Below are 24,368 nucleotides of genomic sequence, written 5' to 3' on the forward strand. Positions count from 1 at the left end.
GGGTAAGAGAGGAGAAAGAAAAGATAGAAACTAAGGAGAGAGATGGGATTTATATACCACTGCTTTTAAATCACTGATTTTATATTTGATACAACAACACAGCATTTTTGGTTGAAACAACCCAACATACTTTAGGTTAAATTACAACCCAACAGTTTGGGGTTTTCTCTTTTTGCGTGTAGTTTTTTCAGATATTTAAATGCAAAAAATGTACATATTGCCTTAAATATGCCTTAAATTCAACCACTGACAATTGGCATCTCATTAACGTCTGACAGTTTCATTATGCGGATTGTCAGTTTTGATGAAATATTGTTGGAAACCAACACGTGATGCTCTATTAATATACAAATCACCCATGAATTCAAAGCTGCTATATTCTGTGCATCATCTATAGAGCTGTATTGACTGAATTGTCTGAATGCATAAACTAAATGGCTGAAAGCACAAATTTTCTTCTCCTCAATTTTGATTGTTTGTTTGATGAGGCGTGTGCAAGCGTTTAAACAACACACTGGAAATCAAATGCGCTAAAGACAGGATACATCGAGCAAGATAAATATCTAACAAACAAATGCTCAATTGTTTGTTTTACAAAGCTGTCAACATGAAAGCTATCAGAGAAAATATATAACCAACCAGGGCTTTAAATACTGATAATTTGCCTTACGTGTATCAAGTACAATCTGTAAGATCCAAACAAACCTTTTATCTTCCCTGTCTCCATATTTGTTAAGTGTGATAAGCCTGACAGCACCGGTATGTTATGTGACTCAAAGTTTTTTTTTACGATACTAAAACAATCCTGCCATTTCACAGTCGATTAATTACTTTTCTCTCTCTTTTTAATGCTCTGTTTACTTTTTGCTCTTTACTTTTTGTGTCTTTTTCCCTCTAAGATAGCAGTGTAAATAACCCATTATATCACAGATATGACAGTTTGGGTACAGCGCAACGCTGACACCCTTCGTCACCCAAATGGCCGTAACCAACTGCAGCTGTCATAATTATACAGAAATGACCTGTCACCGAGCAGACGCATTACGCACGACACAAACGCAGAAGATTTTATACTGTCACCGGATGCTCTGATCTGTTTCCTGATGGAAATGCTTTTGTTCAGACAGGTTTTAAATTGATGAAAGAAATCATTTTCGGAGCAAAACTAATTTGGGCAGTTTTAATTGTTTGAGTCCTTAAAACTGTAAAAGACATACAATTGTAATGTAATACAGACACAATTTTTGCATTATACAATTGTATATATTTTACTCTTGTTCAGCAACAAGCCTGAGCGCATTAACTTGAATGATCTGTCTGCTGAAGTGAGTCTCTGAATTTTTAACAACTGTCCCCAGTGGCCTGGAACTATTGTAGTTGCATTGTCACCTTTGCACATCACACTTTGCAAGTGGAAGACTGGACAGTAGGCCTATACACTCACCTAAAGGATTATTAGGAACACATGTTCAATTTCTCATTAATGCAATTATCTAATCAACCAATCACATGGCAGTTGCTTCAGTGCATTTAGGGGTGTGGTCCTGGTCAAGACAATCTCCTGAACTCCAAACTGAATGTCAGAATAAGAAAGAAAGGTGATTTGAGCAATTTTGAGCAGGGCATGGTTGTTGGTGATTTTCACGCACAACCATTTCTAGAGTTTACAAAGAATGGTGTGAAAAGGGAAAAACATCCAGTATGCGGCAGTCCTGTGGGCAAAAATGCCTTGTTGATGCTAGAGGTCAGAGGAGAATGGGCCGACTGATTCAAGCTGATAGAAGAGCAACTTTGACTGAAATAACCACTCGTTACAACCGAGGTATGCAGCAAAGCATTTGTGAAGCCACAACACGCACAACCTTAAGGCGGATGGGCTACAACAGCAGAAGACCCCACCAGGTACCACTCGTCTCCACTACAAATAGGAAAAAGAGGCTACAATTTGCACAAGCTCACCAAAATTGGACAGTTGAAGACTGGAAAAATGTTGCCTGGTCTGATGAGTCTCGATTTCTGACATTCAGATGGTAGGGTCAGAATTTGGCATAAAAACAGAATGAGAACATGGATCCATCATACCTTGTTACCACTGTACAGGCTAGTGGTGGTGGTGTAATGGTGTGGGGGATGTTTTCTTGGCACACTCTAGGCCCCTTAGTGGTAATTGGGCATCGTTTAAATGCCACGGCCTACCTGAGCATTGTTTCTGACCATGTCCATCCCTTTATGACCACCATGTACACATCCTTTCTTGAACATGACAATGAGTTCACTGTACTTAAATGGCCCCTACAGTCACCAGATCTAAACCCAGTAGAGCATCTTTGGGATGTGGTGGAACGGGAGCTTCATGCCCTGGATGTGCATCCCACAAATCTCCATCAACTGCAAGATGCTATCCTATCAATATGGGCCAACGTTTCTAAAGAATGCTTTCAGCACCTTGTTGAATCAATGCCACGTAGAATTAAGGCAGTTCTGGAGGCGAAAGGGGGTCAAACACAGTATTAGTATGGTGTTCCTAATAATCCTTTAGGTGAGTGTACATTACTGTACATTAGCGGCCGGTGATGTCTCTTTTGAGAGGCGCAAATTCAAAATGTGTGTTCGGGGTTTCATGTGTGTGGCTCATCATGTCAAGATATGTGTTGGTGGCTTCATGTGAACCTTTGTGCATCATGCGTCATGTCAAAATACGTGCCTGCTGCAGACGCATTGAAATGGTTTATGATAAAGAGGCGCTCACATTCACAGAATACTCGCAAGACACTAACTTTCTTAACACTAAATTCTGATCACACATGAGATAAAGCAAGTATCTGGCAAACATAAGCATCTCTTTTATCATAAACCACTTCGAAGGCACGTGTTTTGACATGATGCACATAGGTTCACATGACGCGCCATATTTTGACATGGCGAGCCACACACATGATAGGCTAATTACATGTTTTGATAAGCTTTGCATTGTGCGCCCTTGAAAAAGAAGTCACCGGCTTACACTGTTTCTGTGTATGGTTTTTCGCATTGCACTTAAAGGGCACCCATTATGCCGATTTTTACAAAATGTAATATAAGTCTCAGGTGTGGCCAGAATGTGTCTGTGAAGGTTTAGCTCAAAATACCACAGTCCACAGATCATTTATTATAGCATGTCCAAAATGCCCCGTTTCAGCCGGTGTGTACCTATAAATGCACTTACCAAAAGAGACAGTGAACGCTTTCAATTAAAATAGACCTGATTCCTGTGAATACAGTCGGAAAAATTAGTAGAGTGGCGCAAATTCAAAATATGTGTTCAGAGTGTCACGTGTGTTGCACGTGTTTTCAAAATATGTATTTTTGCGTCATGTGAACATGTGCATCTCGTGTTTTGTCAAAAGTCAAAACCGTTTGATAAAAGAAACGTTTACATTCACAATATACACGCAAGACACTCCCTTAACAGCAACTCTAAGATTATGTGAGTATCTGGCAAACGAGAGCGTCTCTTTTATCATAAACCTTTTAGACGCGTCTGCAGCAGGCACTTATTTTGACAAGACACGTGATGCACATAGAACTTCACATTGAAATTACGAACCACACACATGAAGGGCTACATACATGTTGTGACGCATCGAGCGCCCTCGAAAAAAGAAGTCACCGGCCGCTACTGGATATAGCAGACTCACCCTCATGTGAGAATTATTTGGTGGTATAGGGGCACAGCAAGACCAATTTCCCAGCCACAAACATTTAGATTTAACATGCCGATTCAAATGGACATAATTTCTTCTGTAAACAATGAGATGTAATTGACAGAATGCTTGTTCTAACCTTTGCGTCCATCAATGGGACATTATCTTTTTAATGAATGGCACAAAAACCGACAGATGAGATGATAGCTGATGTTAGTACCTGGGAAAACATGGCTCGAAAAAACCCAACAAATAAACAACAAACAGAGATGGATGTGTAATGGCAAGATGTCCCTGTGAGAGGTCATAATGAGGACAGACAGACAGAGAGAAAGTAAGAGAGAGAGCATCAGATCCAGATGGTTAAAAATGGAACATCAAAGTGTATTTTGTTCATCTTGCTGTGTCTGCCCAGCTTCAGATTAACAAACCTCTGAGCGTGTATGAACAGAGTGTGTCATAAATAAAACAATACAGGTGAAACAGTGTCCACAAACCTCTGATGTTATGTCGTGTAGACAAAACGGTTCATGCAATAGCGTTTCAGTTTTGCAGATGCAAAAATAAGATGAAGTCAAGCCCTGCAGCTTCAATCCAGCATCTGCATCTGAGTTTCAGAATGTCTTACACTTCTCAAGGCAAAATGAGAATACACTTTCAAAACATTCGGCACATGAAACACATCACAGAGATTCAAACCTGTCAGATTATGTACTAACATGCATGCACTTGCACAAACCCGCACGCACACACACACACACGGAAAAAAACGACTTGTAAAATTTACTTAAAAAATCCTAGTAACAAGTTGCACGCATGTTTTTTAAGTAAAAAAAAATCATGACTGAGTCAGTAATTTAATAAACTTGATTCTTCACATAAAACACACATGTTTTTGACATGCATTATATTAACAAATATTGTAGTTAAAGGCGGAGTCCATGATGTTTGAAAAACGGTTTGGAAAAGGAGACGGGCCGACTACCAAAACACACTTATAGCCAATCAAATCAAATCAAATGCCGGGTTGCGTATGTGTGGGGCGGGTCTATCAACAGAAGGTCCAGATTCTATTGGGGTAGGGGCGTGTTTGTTTAGGTGATTTCAAATATCAACATTGGCTTTCAAACATCATGGACTCCGCCTTTAAAGTTCTTATCAGTTCTTATTCAGTGAAAAAGCTTTAAAAAAAATCGAGAAGTTTTCATTTTGTTGGGTCAACTATCCCTTTAAGATAGACACACACCCTAAGAAAAGCAGGGTTCTTTTCAAGGTCAACCCGTTTGGTTGTTATTGAACCTACGCTGGGTTTTTTCGACCTAAAACGCTGGGTGTGTGAATCATCTTGGTTTGATATCATGACAGGCTACAGCTTTAATTAATCTCTGAGCCTACTTTACACTGTATAAACAAGATGTGGTATGTGATGCTAAACACAGCGTGATTTGCGAGACAGGATGGCAGAGAGACAGAGAGGTTTTAACCCCAGCAGGGGATCAATCAAGTGATCATTAAGTAAAATGTTGTGCATTGATTGAACCCCAGCGTGAGGTTCAGAGAGCGATGAAACAGATTCTATATAACCTTCAGCTTTTAAACATACACACTGATGGAAGAGACAGGCCAAGCTGACTGGAAGCAATGCACAAACGCAGGTACTCTCTCACACACACACATACAAATATTACAGCTGCTGTGTGTGATGGACAGACGTGATTGATGGATGAGTCATTCGGGCAGAATTGGGCTAGAAGGTTTTGCAGTTCTGGGCTGCAAAAAAAAAATGTTTTTTTATGTTTTTGTGGTTCTTATCCATATTCTGTACATTTCTATTTATATTTGCACTCGCCTGTTCCTGCTACATATTGGTTTATAGCTGCACATTTTCTGTACAATCCTGCTTACATTTTATACTTAGATTTTTGAATGTATATGGATTTTTAAGGAGAGAGATACGCTTTCATTTTCCAGATGTGCAATGACTATAAAGGCATTCTATTCTAGTCTATTCTAGTCTAGTCTAGTCTAGTCTAGTCTAGTCTAGTCTAGTCTAGTCTAGTCGTCTTTTCACTTTTATTCACGGTTTATTCAGTTATCACTTATTATCAGGTACCTTAAAGGGCACCTATTAGGGCTGCACGATAAATCGTACACGATTGTCACACGCATCTTGTCAGTAAAGCCAGTTAAATGATTAGCAATAAATTGCCATCAGCTGCTTTCAGATGGAGCAGCATTTACTACACAGAGCAGTAATTAACTGACAAGCGGGGAAATATCGCATTCATAATCGCGGGTGATTCATCCATGATTATTTTAATCTTTTAATATGATTAAACCGACTTTACTGACGATATGCATGTGACAATCGTGTGATTTATCGTGCAGCTATCCCTTTAAGGTATCTGATAATAACGTTAATAATAACGTTTAACGTTTACATGACAATGATCTGAAGAGAAAATGCTAAAGTGACGCTGTGTTATCACTTTTTATTCCGCGTTTATACGAGCGTTTTGTTGGGAGGGGATTTCTGTGTGCATGCGGTGACACAAAAGTGTGTGATATTCAGGGCCTGAAATTAACAGCCGACCACGGGCCAACTGCGGGTGAATTTCGCAATTGGCGGGTAACACCAAATTGAGTTATCTGCGAATTGAGTGATTCATTGAGAGGATGCGACTGCTATTTCGCAACATTCATGCCATTGGAAAGAAGATGAGGCACTTCTTTGACTACATTTGGATGTGTGAGTAAGTATTATACTGTTGGTGAGATGGGATGAGAATGCAATGCTGACATAGGCTACAGTACAATCACAGTTGCACTGATGTGTAGTGCTGTGACGGATCAGAACTCTTGATGTGTAAACTTTAGAGAGAGTTACGCTACTGTGTATTATACTGAAGTACATTAACATACATTCTGCGAATGGAGTAATGAAAAACAACGTATGTGGCGCAACAGTGCACAGTTTAGAATTCCCCCTGCGTCTGTGTGTACGCACGTGGGTTTAAGGGCACTCAATAGTGCACATACGGAGAGACGCATTTCAAAAAGCAAGCGTACATTAAATCTTTCTGTTCTTGACAGGGCACATATAAACAAAATGATCTTCACAGTATTCTTTTTAATAAAAACATTTCTTTATGTCTTAAGTGTACAGTGTTTCCCACAGGATTTTGAGGAGACTGTGGTGGTGATGACGTCACCCGCTAATTAGCATATATGTGACGTCATCATGTTGTGTTTGCGTTTGATCTAGTGTTTGCACCTGAAATATGTTTTACTTCTACTCTTTGATCTGTATTTGATCTGTATTATATATCAAATTATATTTTAAGCCGAATTAAGCTGTTTTAAATAGTGAAATAAAAATGTAAATGGGAATCATGAAAATTCTATTTGTGGGGGCCAATGTATGGGAAACACTGGTGTATGTAGAGATTAGAGTCAAAAAACAGTCTGTGCTTATTTAGTCTTAAAGAGACAGTAACCTCAATTAACCTACTTAAGTCTATGTCATTCATTTTAATCAAACAACCTAAGACAAAGAGAAAATCACTTTTGTAGCTCTAAAAAATAATTATATTTAATTCATACAATAAAGACAGTATTATCATTCACTATTCAGACAAAAACAAAGCTGGCGGTAAAACGGCTGGTGGTGAAAAAAGTTAACTTCAGGCCCCGGTGATATTCAATGTTGTGTGCACTCCAGGCGGCTAGGTGGCAATGTGAAGCACTGACTCACAGCAACACCAAGTCCTTGTGCCTGCGTACAACCTTCCTTCTACTTCTCTACCTAGTAGTGTGAAACACAACATGGCGAAGCGATCGCCTACTCTGATCAGTAATACTAGCTGTGAATATTTCGTACAACTGCTAGAAAGACTCTTGTATATTTATCAGAGCTGCTATGGCAACTTGAAGGTCCGACATATGGAAATAATCCGAAATGTTTGTTGTTATTTTCCTGAACTGGTGCATGCTTGTGACGTAAACGTGTACGCGATGAGACCCACCATGAGCAGACTTTTGCATTTTTACCCTTTAGACGGGAACGCGGCGGTAGAGCGTTTTTAAGATTTCCACTCTGGAGGGTGCTTTCACTTTTTTGCATTTTTAAGCCCCAAAAACGCTGTTGCTGTGTAAACGAAAGGCACATCCCATAAAATATTTAAACGGGGCCTTATATTACATCTTGTAAAAATGGGCATAATTGGTTCCCTTCAAACATGAGTGGGGTAAATCTGAACCTAAAAAAATGAATAATCAGTAAAAAAAATTCCCATATGTTCAAAAAGACAAAAGTCCTAGTAGCAAAAGATTGCAGAATAACCAAAAATATTTTAGATACAAAATGGTACATACTGAATATAATTATTGGGTTAAATTATAGAATATAATAATTGGGTTTAATACACTGTAGGCTATACATAAAATCAAATATACTGAAAAATACAATAAATTCTGTTCATATGCATCTATTTGTGAATTGTGAAGTTTTGTCTGTGGGAAAAGGGTCATATTGTGTGTTTACATAGCAAAGAATAAACGTGGGTGGGTCAAAATGCAAGTATGTACAGTATTTTTACCTGGCACAGAATCTCAAGGTTATTCATCTACGAAGAGTTGCATTTCTTCCCTTCCCTTACCTTTTATCAGATAGTCCAATATTTTATCCTAATGGTGTTCATTTATTAGTTTTAGTAATAATTAATTGGATAGGCCTAGGTCGCAGTGGGACTCAAATCAAGCAAACACATTCAAAATTACATTACTAACTCACAGCATGGCTATGAACAAATCTACATTTACATTTTTCATTTTTGGGGAGAATTATTTTCTCAATGTGCACCGCACTTGTGTGTATGCTCTTGTTTTGGTCATTTCTGGTACTGTATAGGTTCCTCTAGCTCAACTGATAAACTATGGTGATTTAACAAGGTCTGGGGTTCGATTGGAATGCATAGACTTAATAACAATAAAGGATGCTTTGGATAAATGCTTACCGTTTATCTTGATTCAATCATGCAGTATTCAATATAAAAGAGTTAATACAAATGCATAGCATGCTGTAGCTGATAGCAGGACTCAATAACTTCACTCCATATACTTGTGGGCAGTCATGCAGCAGGTGGGCATATCAATATCTGTGGTGGGTTTCAGACAACATGGAACAGATCTACTTTTTCATTACAGTTTTTCAACTCACCGGAGCAGAAACCCTGGGAAACACGGTATGCTTGTGGATAGGTGGATATTTTTGAGTGTGTTTCTTTATCTGTGTGAATCAGTGTTATAAAACAAAATTCATTTTAATCTTTGCTTACACTGTAAAAAAAATACACTGGAATGACTTTAAAATATACTGCATATTTTTTGCATCCACTTTTTTAAGTAAGTTTTACTTAAAATTATAAGCAATTGCATAAAATGGATCCACAAATGATACACTATATTTTCAGTAAATCCAGCCTTTATTTTTTCAGTGTAGGTGTATTTTTGTAATTTTAATTTGCAGGATGAATGTATCAATGCATTGCAATGTGACTTCAGTCTGTATGGCCGTGTCGCATTTCATCCGACTTTTATGAGCAGCATCCATGTTTATTTCCGCAAACAAAGTGCGCTATGTCTAATGTTACGTCGTCTTCTGTGCATGCGGGCTACTTCAGGGTCATATACGGTTCACAAATGAGACTGATGGCAGTTGCATTTAAATGATAATGTGAACAACAGGGCAAAAAATCTGATATCTGCAAAAGTCTGAAGTGAGCATTAAGACCTGCAGTGTAGACTAAGCCTTAGATATGTTTCTTTAGCACCCTCACTAACAGCCAATCAAAATAAAGATCATTCAGCAGGAAAGTGTGTTGCCTCTAACACAATTAAAGACTAGGTGTGCTGTCAAAGTAAATTAATGTAAGAAGACAGACTGTCTGTCATATTCTTTTATTCTCATTCTTATGCTCTATCCCAATTTATTTTCTCCTTCTATTTTCTTCCCTTCAACATTATCGCAGTGGAAAATATTTTATATTACCTCTGCACAATAAGCAGATTACCTTTGAAATATGCATCTCATGTCAGGCCTTTTTACTCATGAAATATGCATCTCACAATAGGCATCATGTCATAGCCATTCTTCTGCAGCTACACAAGCTTAACTAATATCTATATACCACAGGTCTAAAGTGAGTGTGACAGTTGATAATACTGTATACTGTAATTCCTGCTTCAAGCAAAGTACACCATGGAGCGAGGTTTACGTTAGTGTGAGGTTTAAATGTGCATATAGGTTTTTCCTATACATTAAACCTCACGATAAGCTTCTTTTACTTGTCCTTTACATAACCCCTAAGCACACCGTATATATAGAAACCAGCTGTAACTATCTCAGCAAAGAAATAAAGATCTGAAATACAGTATATCACATGCTCAGCTCTGGATTTGACCACATAAGCAAAATATTTTTTTTTCTGCCACAAAGAAGGGTTTGAGAACTATAGGTTGATAGTATGATTTGCATTCTTTAGGAGATTACTGTAGATATACATTGTTATTTGCCTAGAAAGAAGGTCACAGACAAGCAAACATGTTTGTGTTGGGTGTAACACACAAGCACTCACATATGGGTAGTTGCAGAAACATACTGTACCCGTGAAGCACATGCACACAAAATATTAGCTGTAAAGCACAAAAGATTTATTAATAAATAAAAAATAATATCTATGACCACATATTTAGGGGCTGTTTACACGATAATGTATTCAATTGTAAACGATTACTGCTTTTTGGGTGTTTGTTTTCACTACAAGTGTTTTGGGGTCTTAAAAAAAAACGCAAACTTTTGTAGGTGGGTTTCAAGTGGAAATTTTTGATAATGATGCCGTTATTATCAGTGTAAACTTCAAAAACATTAATCTGTGATAACGATGACGTCATGCACAAGTGTTAATTCAGTTTGTTAAGATGCGCGAGTATAACCAAAGCAAGAATGGTGGCCTATAAAGGACTGTGTTTGTACTGCTCAAAATAATGTGTTTATTAACTCTTTTGCCGCCATTGACGAGAAATCTCGTCAATCAAGAGAAAACGCTTCCCTGCCAATCACGAGATTTTCCGGCTTTCCGCAATACCGCTATTATCCACCAGGTGGGGCAACTTTTTAAACCCGGAAGTATTGCCCTATGGCAAGCGGCTGCATGTCCGTGTCTGTTTTAAAGATCGCTCTGAATGGGATCTCTATGAAAACTCTGTCACAAAAATTGAATTATCTCTGCTTTTTGCTCAAAATGTGGTGTTTTTGCAGTTTTTTTTTAAAGCAGAGGGTCTGTTCTTTCATTTGGTATATTGTATGTTTATATATTTAAAGAAGAACATTTTCTGGAAGACATTAAACTTTGGTGAAAATCATGAAAAATGCTGGCGCTGGCAACTTTTTTTTTTAAACGCTGGCGGTGAAAGAGTTAAAGGAAACCACTACTATACCACTCGAAATTTACTATGTACTTACCACGTTTTATTTTGTGCCATCATACTTACTCGTGTAACTACTTATGTAACAGTCTTTAAATAGGGGAAACATGGAAGTGTTTGGTGGCTTCTTAATTCATCCCTGTTTGGATCCTAAGGAATGAATGGGGCTAGGCTAAATGCTAATACATTCACAGCGTGCAAAAGATTAAGAGCATACATTAAATAAAAATAGGTATGTATGTAATAATTTGAGGTAAGAACATTGTAAAATATTGAAAAACGGTGGTTTTCCTTTAAAGCTTCTCCAACAAAGTTTACGATTTTTTTTGCTTTATAGTTCATGGTCACTTGTAGTAATAAACCTACCTAATCATAGGTTTAAACCAAACTTCTCGATGCTCTCGTCATCTTCAGTATTTTTTATTTACTGTATCGTTTTCTAGAAGAATGTGTATGTGTGTAGTCATGTAGTGTTTCTTTATAGGGTAACATCGCCATCTACTGGCCTAGCACTTGTAATACAGCATATTTAGTCGTCTTCGTGGATCCATGTAAACACTATATTTTTGACAGCGTTGGTGTGTGTGAAATTTCTAAAAAGCACAAAACTAACCTTTCCGTTTTTTTACTACAATGTTGTCATGTAAACGCATCTTTCATTTTTGAGTGACATAAAATACAGCACTATGTTGTAGTTAATTATGTTCAGCCTGATCTCATGAGAATTTGTACATATTTTACGAGTTGGCTAATTCGTATGAATTCCTACGAAGTTAAGGGAAAACACCACCGTTTTTTAATATAATGAAAAAGGTTGAACGCTGAAGTGCTGCAAACTAAGTGCACTTCCGTCATACAATATATTTCTCATTTTTTATCTGCTTAAAAAATGCCACCTTTTATTTTGTGCCACCATACTTACTCGTGGAACTACTCTTTAAAAATGAAAACCATGGAAGTGTTTGGTGGCTTCTAAATTCATCCCTGTTTGGATCCTAAGGAATGAATGGGGCTAGGCTAAATGCGAACACATTCACAACGCGCTGTACAAAGATTAAGTGTGTGCATTGAAAAATAATAGGTGTGTATTCATTTGTCTAATTTGAGGTAAGAACATAGTAAAATATTGAAAAACAGTGGTGTTTTCCTTTAATCGCGCAAAAGATACGATTATCATAAAAAACACTAACCCTGTCCGTAACCCCAACGTTAAAGGGGCAAGTGCAAATTGTACAAAAATGTATGAATGTGGTCATATAAATGAACACAAATTAGGTTACTATTAAAATACGTATGAATTGCCATAAGATAGCGTTAGATTTTTAAATAATTTTTCTATCACTTGCTCAGAAAACACTATAGCAACCGCTAAGAAACACCTTAGTAATGTCTTAACAACTGCTTAGCAATACCACAGCAACAAACCAGAACGCCATAGCAACTGCTTAGCAACACACCATTCAGAACACCCTGATAACTAACTAGCAACTACTCGACACCTTAACAGCCACCTTGCAAGGTCTTCAAACTTATAATGAATGTTCAAACTTCTCTGTATTTCCAGGAAATCATTTTAACATTCAAAGTTTGACTTCATATATCATAATATATAAATATAGATCATAATAACAGCAATCCAAGTCTGAAGCACAGCCAGATATTTCACCTTTTAACTCAAGTATTTCTAGTAGGACATTATACATTTCTTAATCAGAAACTGAGAATGAAACGTTACAGGAGCGAATGAACAGAAATACCAAAAGTGTAACTAGATGTCTTCCTCCCATTGTGAAAGAGATAACTTTTAAACAAGCAACCTGAACGCAAAACCAAATCCATTTTAAGGGGCTCAGCTGGCAAAAAGCTTGTATGTTGAGCTTGCATGTGTATACCTATTATTTTCTCCTCCATTCGTGACATCTGTTCTATGAACATTCTCTGGTTATTTTACGCTTTAACTCACACACTACGATGTCTGTTTTCATGGTAATTTGCGGAAATGGCCTCTAGTTTACATGAAATATCTGTGTTTTCAGTGGGAGCTGTTGACAAAACTGCTGGTTGAGTGAGTGATGGGAATTCGTGCAGCGTTTTGGAAAATATGAAAACTATGTAATGTCTCAATTGGTCTCCTCCTGGATTAAGGAATTTGCACAATTCTTAAACAGGTTTGTAATTGTGGTCCTCAGGTTTACACGCGGTATGGGAAATGTTACACGTTTAATGGAAATAAGACGTCGCCCAAGCGGGTCAGACAGGGCGGCACAGGAAATGGCCTCGAGCTTATGCTGGACATTGAGCAGGATGAGTATCTGCCCATCTGGAGAGAAACCAGTGAGTAATGTATGTGTGGTTCCTTCATTTCGTTCAGCGGTACAAACAGATCAGATTTAATATTTACTCATGTGATGGTCCATCCTCAGATGAGACGACGCTGGAAGCGGGCATTCGGGTTCAGATCCACAGTCAGGATGAACCCCCGTACATCCACCAGCTGGGCTTTGGGGTCTCTCCGGGATTCCAAACGTTTGTTTCATGTCAGGAACAGAGGGTGAGTTTTAACCGATAAAAATCACATTCTTTATTTGACCGAATTTGTTCATTTTTAAGACGTTTCAGGAAACCACTATCAGAAAAAGCTGTCACTTTTAAAAGGTCCTAATATGTACCATTTATGTATAGATATTTAATACCAATATTTGAGGTACAACCAGGGGCGTCATGCACCAATTTTTTTAAAGGGGCACAGTGTGCACATCTCACAGAAATTTGTGCATACACAGACATCAAACGAAATATATTAGCCTATAATAGAGCTTTCAGTCTTTTCCATGGCACCTACATTTCTGAACACCCCTGCCTTTTTGCAAAAACCTCCAAAATAAAAGTGTTGACTAACTTTTATATCAAATACTATTCAATAGTATAAATCGGAATAATGCCATATTGGCATCATATATACATCTGAAACGGCATGTTTTGTTTATTTACGTTTTGTTTAATGACTTGATTAATTGTGTCATTAATGCATTTTGCACAACAAGCATTATCCTATGAAATAGCCACGCGATTGATTTTAATGTTCAATAATGATTTTTAAAAATATGTTTAGATAAAATTAATAAATTAACGGATTTTTGCATAAAATTTTACCTCATATGTGAGCACGTGTGATTCCGCGCCCCCGGGAACTCTTGCGAACTGGCGTTGTACCAAGAAGATGGATTGTGAAATCTCTACTAATATAACGTCGAGATGACACATTTTAAACCATACATTTTCTACACAGAGAAGGTTAACTGCACATTACCGTAATGGGGTTTGGAAATGTTATTAGCGTTTTAATTCCTCCTCAGATAGCCAAATGCACAAAGCTCGTGAGCGCGTTCAGACGCTGACGTCTGCGGCTGCACTGACTGCGGCGCCGGTGTTGTGTCGAAGTCTGTTCCCCCTATGTTCCCCCTATTTTTCCCTTCAGTGTAGTGTTTTTATGGCGTTTTTATCACGTTATAGGTTTTATTATTTATATATTTAAAGTTTTAATGGCTACTGAGATGTATATGTGTGCATTTCTGTAATGTATCTGTATTATTCTTAATGGTAAGTAGATGTCTACACGGGTCCAAAAATTCCTACCCGAACCCGATCAGACCCGTAAATGTGCTACACTGAACCGACCCGGACCTGTCTATTATTTGAAAGCTGGACCCGGAACCGACCCGGACCCGTCTATTATTTAAAAGCTGGACCCGGATCCGACGCGGACCCGTCTATTATTTAAAATCTGGACCCGAACCCGTCCGGGAAGACACATACCCGACCGGCAAATATTCTTTAGCTAAATGTTATTAATAAGTCAATAAACAAGTAGCGAAAACTAAACATTTTGTCTTACCCATAACGTTAGAAGTTAGTCTTCTCCCTCCTTGTACCTGACTGTGTGTGATGCACAATCCTTATTTCCAAGAAAGTTCCATCCATGTTATTCCTCTCTTGACGATTGAAATGTTTAATGCTTATTCCAGCTTTAAAAGTCCACTTTGTTGTGTATCGGGTCAACTTGCTTAATAATGTTTGCCCATTTGGATTATAATAACGATTGCTCGTTCAGTGTCATAGCTGCTTTCGTTAGCTTTACTTTGCTATCATCGCTGTGCTCTTTGAGCAGAGTCGCGAAAACTTTAGATAAAACAGCAAGACGGTCAATTTATAATATTATTATAAAAATTATAGAAGTCAAGTCAGTGCAAAATGCGCGGTACGGCGGAATAGGTCCCGCCTTCTAAATAAAATAGCCAATTGTCAAAGGTAAAGTCATTGGCTGTTTCTCAATATGCGTTCTTCAGCGATCTTGCGTCCTCGTGTCCTCGCTCTACGTCATCATTAACGGTCGAAGCTCATTCCAATTCTCAAGAACGCAAGGACAGAGGACGCATGAAAATACCCGGATGTGTTCTTGATATCGAGGATGCATCGAGTGCAGACTTGCTGAAATCGCTTTACGCCCCAGAAGTCATCGCGGCAAAACTTCTGAGTTCGTTCTTCCAAGGTCGCCTGGCAAGACCGATCTCCACGAGGACGCAAGTCCGTTCTTTGCGTTCTTGGAATTGAGAAACAGCCATTGCGTCTCACTGCAGAAGCTCCTGACTGGTAGCCAGAGAAACATTACAAGAGCGCATGCGCGTTAGCTGCCTGGTTAGAGCAACCAAATATTAACTTTTTAACGCAACTTAAGCGTCATAGAAAAAATGTATGCGACAGTTCATCTAAGTTTTTGTTGCTGGAGAAATATTTTATTTAAATGTGAGTGTGTGTTCTCCGAGTCCGATCGACCTCGGGTATTACCACAATGTTAAACAGACCCGGACCCGAAGTAATAGATTGAGACCCGACCCGGACACGGCTGATCATTTAAAATATAGACCCGAACCCGTACGGGTCCCGGGTCGGGTCCCGGGTCTCGGGTCTTCCGTGTAGACCTCTAATGGTAAGTCAATTATTTTTACAGTATGAATCATATTATATGTATAATATTTATTTAATTATGTATGCAAACATAACATTTTTAAAACAACCAGTAAAGGAAAAAAAAGAAAAAGACAGGCTATATTTTAAAAGAAATACCCTAATAGAAAACTGTCAAATGTATGAAATATTTAATAAATTGTATTATAAAATACATGATATTATGCCTTTTTAGTATAACCAATTTAAATCTTTAATCTTTCTAAATGTAACGTGATGAAAACGCTATAAAAGCACTACACTAAAGGGAAACATAGGGGGAACTGAGTTCGACACAACACCGGCGCTGCTGCCAGAATAAAGTAATGTAACATGATCAAAACACTATCAAAACGGCAAAAATCTCTGAAAAGTGACAAGGATGCAGCAGAGAATTAATAATATTGCGCATATTAAACAGAATAAAAGAAAGTAACAGATTAATGGACGCTTCTTTGATTTTTAGGTTGCATGCAAAATCCATCCAAGCCTTAAAAAAACGTGCCCCCTCAGTTTCAATGGGCATGACGCCTCTGGGTACAACTATGCACTGTTTGGTACTATTATGTACCTCTGAGGTCTAATATGTACTCAAGGGTGCTCAAGTGACAGCAATAGGCTTTATGCCCAGCTGCACTACTTCCTGAACTTCAGCCAGCTCCTTGTTTCCTGTCTGCCATTATTGGACAAACTGATTAATCCAGGTGTGCCTGACCTCAGTAGTCACAAACAAACTGATTAATCCAGGTGTGCCTGTCACAACAACAATAATCAGACACACCTGGATTAATCAGTTTGTCCAATAATGGCAAACAGGAAACAAGGAGCTGGCTGAAGTTCAGGAAGTAGTGCAGCTGGGCATAAAGCCTATTGTTTCTGACAATGTATGTGAGCTGAGAGATACAAAGCAAAAAACTTTTAATCTAAATGTCTGATATCTTTTAGCTAACGTACCTGCCACAGCCGTGGGGAAACTGCCGGGCATCATCCGAACCTGTGATCCCAGGATATGACACCTACAGTGTGAGTGCTTGCAGGCTGCACTGTGAAAGCACACAGGTGCAGAGAGAGTGTAACTGCAGGATGGTGCATATGCCAGGTGCGTGTTGTTGTACAAACTGTCTGGATCATTATTTAGGACAAATTTATACTTTGCTGTTCTTAATGTATGTCATCTTTCAGCGGTATCAATAGCTTGATTCACTTATCAATTTGGATTTCTTTGAAATGAGCATTCTCACCCCCATTTTGGATAATCTATCCTTTATACTGATGTCTTTGTGTGTTTTGTCAGTTTCTCACATCAAATCTCTCTGTAGGCACTGCTGATATCTGCACACCCAAGAAAATCAAGTGTGTTGACAAGGCGTTAGGTAAGATCATCCGAGACCCATTTTGCATGCACAACCAGTGCAAATACCAATGCTGATTTACCAACTGTGCTTATAATGATCATTAATAGCTATTGATTTGAAGTAAATGAAGCTTCAAAAGCAGCCTTTAATGCATTTAAAATATTGAACAATTTTGAGCACTTGAGAGCCGCTTGAACCACATCATCCTTCATTGCAGTACTTGTATGTATAAATCATCTACTGTATATTTTCCACAGCTTTACTCCAAAAGAGCACAGGTGACTCATGTCCCTGTGAGACACCGTGCAATATGACTCGCTATGGAAAAGAGCTCTCCATGGTCAAAATCCCCAGCAGGGGATCTGCTCGCTACCTTTCTCGCAAATACCAGAAATCGGAGGAATACATCAGGTTGGTATCGTGCATAAACGTGGCGGCCTTGCTTCGGCTTTGCTATTCAAACATTTATGTTTATGCTCTCAGAAAGACCAAATATTAAAGAAACCCTGTGCTTTTTCCCTGAGGTTTCCCAATTCCAAGCTCTATTCTGTCAGCTATAATGGGATGAGAGATTAGTAGTTGTGGTCCTCCATTCATTGGCTTAAGAGAAGAAACAAATGATTTTTAACTCTTTCCCCGCCATTGACGAGATATCTCGTCAATCTGCAATACCGCTATTATCCGCAACTTATAAAAACCGGAAGTATTGCCCTAGGGCAAACGGCTGTATGTCCGTGTATGTTTTAAAGATCGCTCTGCATCTTATCTCTATCAAAGGTCCTTCACAAAAATGGAATTATCTCAGCTTTTTGCTCAAAATTTGGTGTTTTTGATGAAACCTACACATATTTGAGAGGTGATAAAAACAGAACACATGAAGGTAGGATGAAACGGATTTTTTTGTTTGAAAGCAGAGGGTCTGTTCTTTTATTTCATATATTGTATGTTTATATATTTAAAAAGGAGCATTTCTGGAAGGCATTACACTTTTGTGAAAATCATGAAAAATGCTGGCGGTGAAAGAGTTAATAGACTGCTCAAACATTACACTGCTAGTTTCTCAAATTATTTTCTTTACATTCAAAAAATTAAATAATAAAAAAATGGTGGATTGAGTAAAACATGGACAAACCCAACCATTAGTTAAAATTACAACTACAAAATGTCCACATTTGACCCAACCACTTTAAAAAAGTTTTTGTCTAGGATTTACAAGTCATCTTGACAAGTGATTAATTAATAAATCAAGTTAAAGTGGCATTAGCAACTCATCACAAGTCAATACAGTTGAAATGACTTCAAAGTTGTAAATCAAAGTTGTAAATCAAAGTTGAATAAGTGCAGGTTAAAACAACCCTGCATACATTAATTTTAAACCAACAGTTTAAAATTAATTTGAATGGGTTTTAATTGGGTTTGTATGGAAGCCGTGAGAGGTCATACATATTTTTATTTTTGCTTGTTTGTTTTACTCGTGATCACGACTTAATTTTCTTGTCATCTAGAGATAACAAAAGAGATTTTCTCATTATCCTGACATGATAATCCAAATTTCATAATATAATTTCCTGTCCACAATATTTTATTTATTTTGAAGTGGACTGCTGATGCTTTCATCGCGGTTACCACATGTGTAACTAATTGCGATAGACTTTTATAATAAATAAATAAAGTTGGATGTTTTATGTTCGTGAATTTAGGGACCATCTCTAAAGTAATAATACACTGCAAAAAAAAACGCTTTCTTGCTTAGTATTTTTGTCTTGTTTTCTGTAGAAATATCTAAAAATTCTTAAATTAAGATGCTTTTTCTTGATGAGCAAAATGACCTAACCCTCTATGGCATGACTTTTTATTTTTTGGGGAAAAAAATATTTCACCTCACTTTTTGGGAGCTTGGGGGTCACTGATAAAATATCCATCAAACAATTTATCCCCCCACCACCCCTGACTCAGAATTTACTTTGTGCTACAATGGTATAAAAACACCAAGGTTTTTTATATGCAGATTTTCCATCCATGAAAGTTTGTGAATCTGGGAGGAAAATTCAAGGCCCTGGGAAGTTTTTGAAAATATACATACATAGATACAGGTCATTGAATGTATTTTATGCAAGAAGATTTCTGGTAAAAAATCCATATTATTCCCTGTGTAGTGTAGGATAATATCATACAGTTCTAGCCTTTTAAGCACACGTGCTAAACTGTTCAGTTTAAATGCTTATATCTTCTGTATGCGAATGTTGATTCATACCAAAATGCTTTTTTGCATAGTTGTGTTTGACACTTGAAAACGTCTCGGGTTACGTATGTTACTGTTGTTCCCTGAGAAGGGAACGAGACGCTGCGTCTCCCTTGCCATACTTCCTGCGTCCCTCCCTGTAACGTCGTCTTTGGCAATATTTCAGATAGCGATATACTTCCTGGCACCTGCGTCACCCTGTCTTTGTTGTTTAGCCTCACCATTGGTTGAATTTGATATACACATTCAGACGCACTTACCTCTAGAGGCGTCCCCAAAGTGTCACCGCAGTGACGCAGCGCGAGTTCCCTTGAAAGGGAACTGTAACAATGTATCTGTAACCTTGTTCTCCCTTGAAATATGTCCCCACATTTAGACTCTGAATTTGAGGGTATTGGACCTGGAAAGTCCTTGAAAGGTCCTTGAATTTGACGTTAACTAAGGTGTGGGAACCCTGTATATGATAAATATATGCATTAGAAAAAAAAACATCAATCACAAATGATTATAGCCAAACATGAACACTACTAATTGTAACTAACACTGCATGTGTTAATGTTTTCCACATTTACATATAAACATATAAACCAACAAATGTGTGTGTGTGTGTGTGTGTGTGTGTGTGTGTGTGTGTGTGTGTGTGTGTGTGTGCGTGTTTTTATGTGTGTGTTATGCATCATTTTGGGATGATTTTGCCTGAATAAAAGTGGTCTAACTGCACAATGTTGCCCATAAAACTAATTAGTCATGTTTGTGATTAAGTGGAATCATTTGTGATTGATGTTTGTTAGAGTTAAACTTTCTAATGCATATCTTATCAGATAAAAAACCTTGGTGTTTTAGTACCCTTATAGCACAACGTTGCCCTGGGGCAACAAACAAAAAACACGGTCTTAGTATGAAAATAAAAACAAAAGTCTTCAGACAATACTTCAGACAAACATACTTCTTTACCTACTGATGCACATACACATATTTTTTTCTGTAAAATTATTTAAATTTAAAAATGTTAAAAAGTGATATTTATCCTGGCAATTGGTGGCACTGCATCCCATGTGGCTTTGCTTCCAAAAGCATGGCTCCACCCCCAAACAAAAGGTCACAACCACTCCAGCCCCTCATTTCATTGGAGAGACATGTCAGGTGATATTATACATATATTTTTTTTATAAAAAAATTGAAGTGTCGGTGTGAGGCTCAAAAAGGTAGTATGTTGCCTGAGGGCAACACTGTGCTGTAGAGGGCTAAGTAAATAAGTCTAGTTTTAAGACACAAAAAATATACAATTTAAGTGAAATTGTCCTTAAAACAAGCAAAATTATCTGCCAATGGGGTGAGAAAAAAAATGGTGAAATAAGATTTCTTTTTTTAAACACTTAATTCAAGTAAAATTTTCTCACCCCATTGGCAGATATTTTTGCTTGTTTTAAGCACAAATTCACTTAAATTGTATATTTTTTGTCTAAAAACTAGTATTATTTTCTTAGGTCATTTTTCTCATCAAGAAAATACATCTTGATTTAAGAATTTTTAGATATTTCTACTGAAAATAAGACAAAAATAATAAGTAAGAAAGTCATTTTTTGCAGTGTATACAGGTTTCTATCTTCAATAGTATTTAACAGTTTATTTAAATAAATATAAAAAATATAAAGTGTCCATTATAGCTGACAACCACATAAACACTGTACAGTTGGTTTTGTGATCAAGTCTAAATGCTGTTTAAAGGTCACATTTCCTTCTGATCCCATTTTTCAAAATGTAGTTAGTGTGTAATGTTGCTGTTTGAACATAAATAATACCTGCAAAATGATAAAGCTCAAAGTTCACTGTCAGGCGATATATTTTCTTAAGTCCCCTTTCAAAGCCTACAGTGAATGGCCGGTTTGGACTACAACCCTCTACTTCCTGGTTTAATGATGTCAATATAAAAGTTTTTGACTAAACTTCACCCACAGGAATTTGTCAGTTGCCAGCTAAGCTCAAACGGCTCTGCTAAACTAAGCTTCTGTCGAATCACAACACACTAAACAAGCTACACAATCAGAACTCAACATGTATTTCTGAAGATGGGACTTCATAGAAAAAGGAAAACATCAGCCCGTTTTTAGGACAGTGAAAACAGCGCTACAGATATGTAAATTGTGTGAAAAATACAGCGTTTTTTTTACACGTGAAATATGAACACATGTTATATTGCACACTGTAAACACAATCAAAGCTTCAAAAACACAGGAAGAACGGGACCTTTAAAGTAGAAACGTATATATGGAGTTACTTTAGAGACGGTCCCTAAATTCACCACTATCAAATTGTCAATTGTTGACAAATCTATTTCAACTTGAGCAAATCCCTGATCCAAGTAAAATCTAATTTGTTCATCCATGCTAATTTATTAAAATATGCTTTTGCTGTCTACAAACAAAACAACAATTTCTATTGAGTAAACGTAAGCTTTAATTACATCACAAGAATACAACTTTTGTTATGTCGAAATCACAAGAAAACAACTTTTGTTATCTCAAGAATCATGAGAAAATTAAGTCTAGATCATGAAAAAACAACTTTTGTTATCTCAAGATAACGAGAAATTAAGTCGTGAACACAAGAAAACAAGCAAGCAAAAATAAATACATGACCTCTCTCGGCTTCCGTAGGTTTGTCTATATGTTACCCAACCATGGGTGGAACAACCCAGCATTTTTTTTAGAGCAGGGGTCTCCAACCTTTTTGTTAGTAAGGGCTACTAATGGATAAAACAATCTGGATGGCTCCTTTTTGATGTAGTCTATTAAAAAAAATGGTTTACTTGTTGATTTAATTTTTTTACTTGTTCATATATGTTTTATCGTTGTTTAAAATGTAAACAAAAGAAGTCAAGCTAATATAAAAATATCTAATAAATAAATATTAAAATTGAGGCTTTTAATAGAATGTGCTTTGGCGTAGGGCTGTCACAATTATTAAATAATCGTCTCATTGCGATTGTTTGACCTCGTCGCGCTGATTCCGATCAATGCAATGATTGCACATCTCTCTAAAAAACACTAGGGGGAGCTGCAGCGCCTGTATAAATGAGATCGTATCAGATGGCGCTTCTTAACTGACAGTGTAACGCGATACATTGCAAAGCCATTCAATACAGTGAAAATGTATTTATTTAAAAAAAAATGCTGCAAAACTTTGATAAATAGTATGAACCGTCAGGGAAAACATAAATTTTCAAAACAGCAATTCCAAATTTAGGGAAGTGAATGATGCTATTCTTAAGGATCTTTAAGGAATTGATTTTATGCAGCAACTACAGACATGTGGTCCAGTACTAGTAGGATTGGCTACTAAGGCCTATTCTTGTTTCTTTTGATTGCATTTTTATTTTCAGTTATTTTTCAAACACTTTATTGTGTTTATTCGTTATGAAGAATTTTTAGTTTTTGATTATAATTACATTAAATAATTACTTTTAAATGTGTTGTGTGTATTAATATTTACTACCAGATAAACCTTGCAAACTATTTAATTCATCAAATGTGTGAAAATAATTTCAATGAACAAACAAAAAATAAGTTACAAGAATTAAATGTCAAAGCAATAAAACAGTCAGTTAATCGTCATAATCGTCAAAGCCCTAAAACAGGCAATTAATGGTCATAACAGTCACAATTTATTAGTGTTGGAGACCACTGTTTTAGAGTTTACCATGTTTTGTTTCAATTCCTTTTCCCCGTAATAATAATAATAATAAGCTTATTTCCATATTGTTGCCTGGAAGGAATTAAACCTCTGTACAAAACTTTTTATAGTAACTTCTATTATTGAATTTACAGAGACAACTTTCTTATCTTGGATATTTTCTTCGAGGCTTTAAACTATGAGACAATTGAACAGAAGAAAGCGTATGACATTGCTGGGCTGTTAGGTTTGTGAAAGCCTCACACGACAAACATTTATTGTATTACACATACAAATTTTGCATATAAACAATATTTAGCATTAATGAAATCATTTATTTTCTGTGAAACACAAACTTTACATTGGCTTCTACTTCCAGGAGATATCGGCGGACAGATGGGGCTTTTCATTGGGGCCAGTATTCTAACTATACTGGAAATACTTGACTATATCTATGAGGTATTTTACTGTTTTTATATGAGACATAAACACACACATACTGTACAGACTGGTCTCTGCAAAATTGTGACCTTTACATCTGTAGGTGATCAAACACAAAATCAAGCGACTTTTGAAACCAAAGACAAATCAGAAACAACAAAACCAGCGAAACTTAATCCAAGAACAGATCCTGAGAACGAAGAACCTTCGAGAACAAAATCTGAGAGCCCATCTGACTACAGGAACTATTGCTACAGTCAGATTCGAAGAAGTCAAAGTCAAGGTGAGTCAGTGAAATGAACAGACATTTTTAATAATGCTCTGCAGTAATTCAAATTTTTGCAGAAATGGGCATGCCTGAATTTTAAAGAGTAATATATCCACATACTTTGAAGTAAATAGATAAAAGTGTTATTATTTTACAGAAAACTTTGTATAACTTATATATTTTTCTTAAAAAAAAATAATGATGCTGTTTTCGACCAC

At 37.0% G+C, this 24,368-nt stretch overlaps 1 protein-coding gene across 1 annotated transcript in view; it reads left to right on the plus strand.

Annotated features, from left to right (window-relative positions):
* asic4b (acid-sensing (proton-gated) ion channel family member 4b) overlaps nucleotides 1-24,368 on the plus strand; it is a 33,389-nt gene that overhangs the window by 8,000 nt on the left and 1,021 nt on the right. Inside the window, exons 2-9 of the mRNA XM_055212990.2 lie at nucleotides 13,358-13,502; nucleotides 13,592-13,719; nucleotides 17,118-17,271; nucleotides 17,492-17,545; nucleotides 17,785-17,938; nucleotides 23,597-23,688; nucleotides 23,821-23,900; nucleotides 23,986-24,165. Of these exons, the coding sequence (XP_055068965.1) occupies nucleotides 13,358-13,502; nucleotides 13,592-13,719; nucleotides 17,118-17,271; nucleotides 17,492-17,545; nucleotides 17,785-17,938; nucleotides 23,597-23,688; nucleotides 23,821-23,900; nucleotides 23,986-24,165 (987 nt within the window). The remainder of the gene's footprint in view (nucleotides 1-13,357; nucleotides 13,503-13,591; nucleotides 13,720-17,117; nucleotides 17,272-17,491; nucleotides 17,546-17,784; nucleotides 17,939-23,596; nucleotides 23,689-23,820; nucleotides 23,901-23,985; nucleotides 24,166-24,368) is intronic.

Source organism: Misgurnus anguillicaudatus, chromosome 8 (genome assembly GCF_027580225.2).
Source record: "Misgurnus anguillicaudatus chromosome 8, ASM2758022v2, whole genome shotgun sequence".
Classification (NCBI taxonomy): domain Eukaryota; kingdom Metazoa; phylum Chordata; class Actinopteri; order Cypriniformes; family Cobitidae; genus Misgurnus; species Misgurnus anguillicaudatus.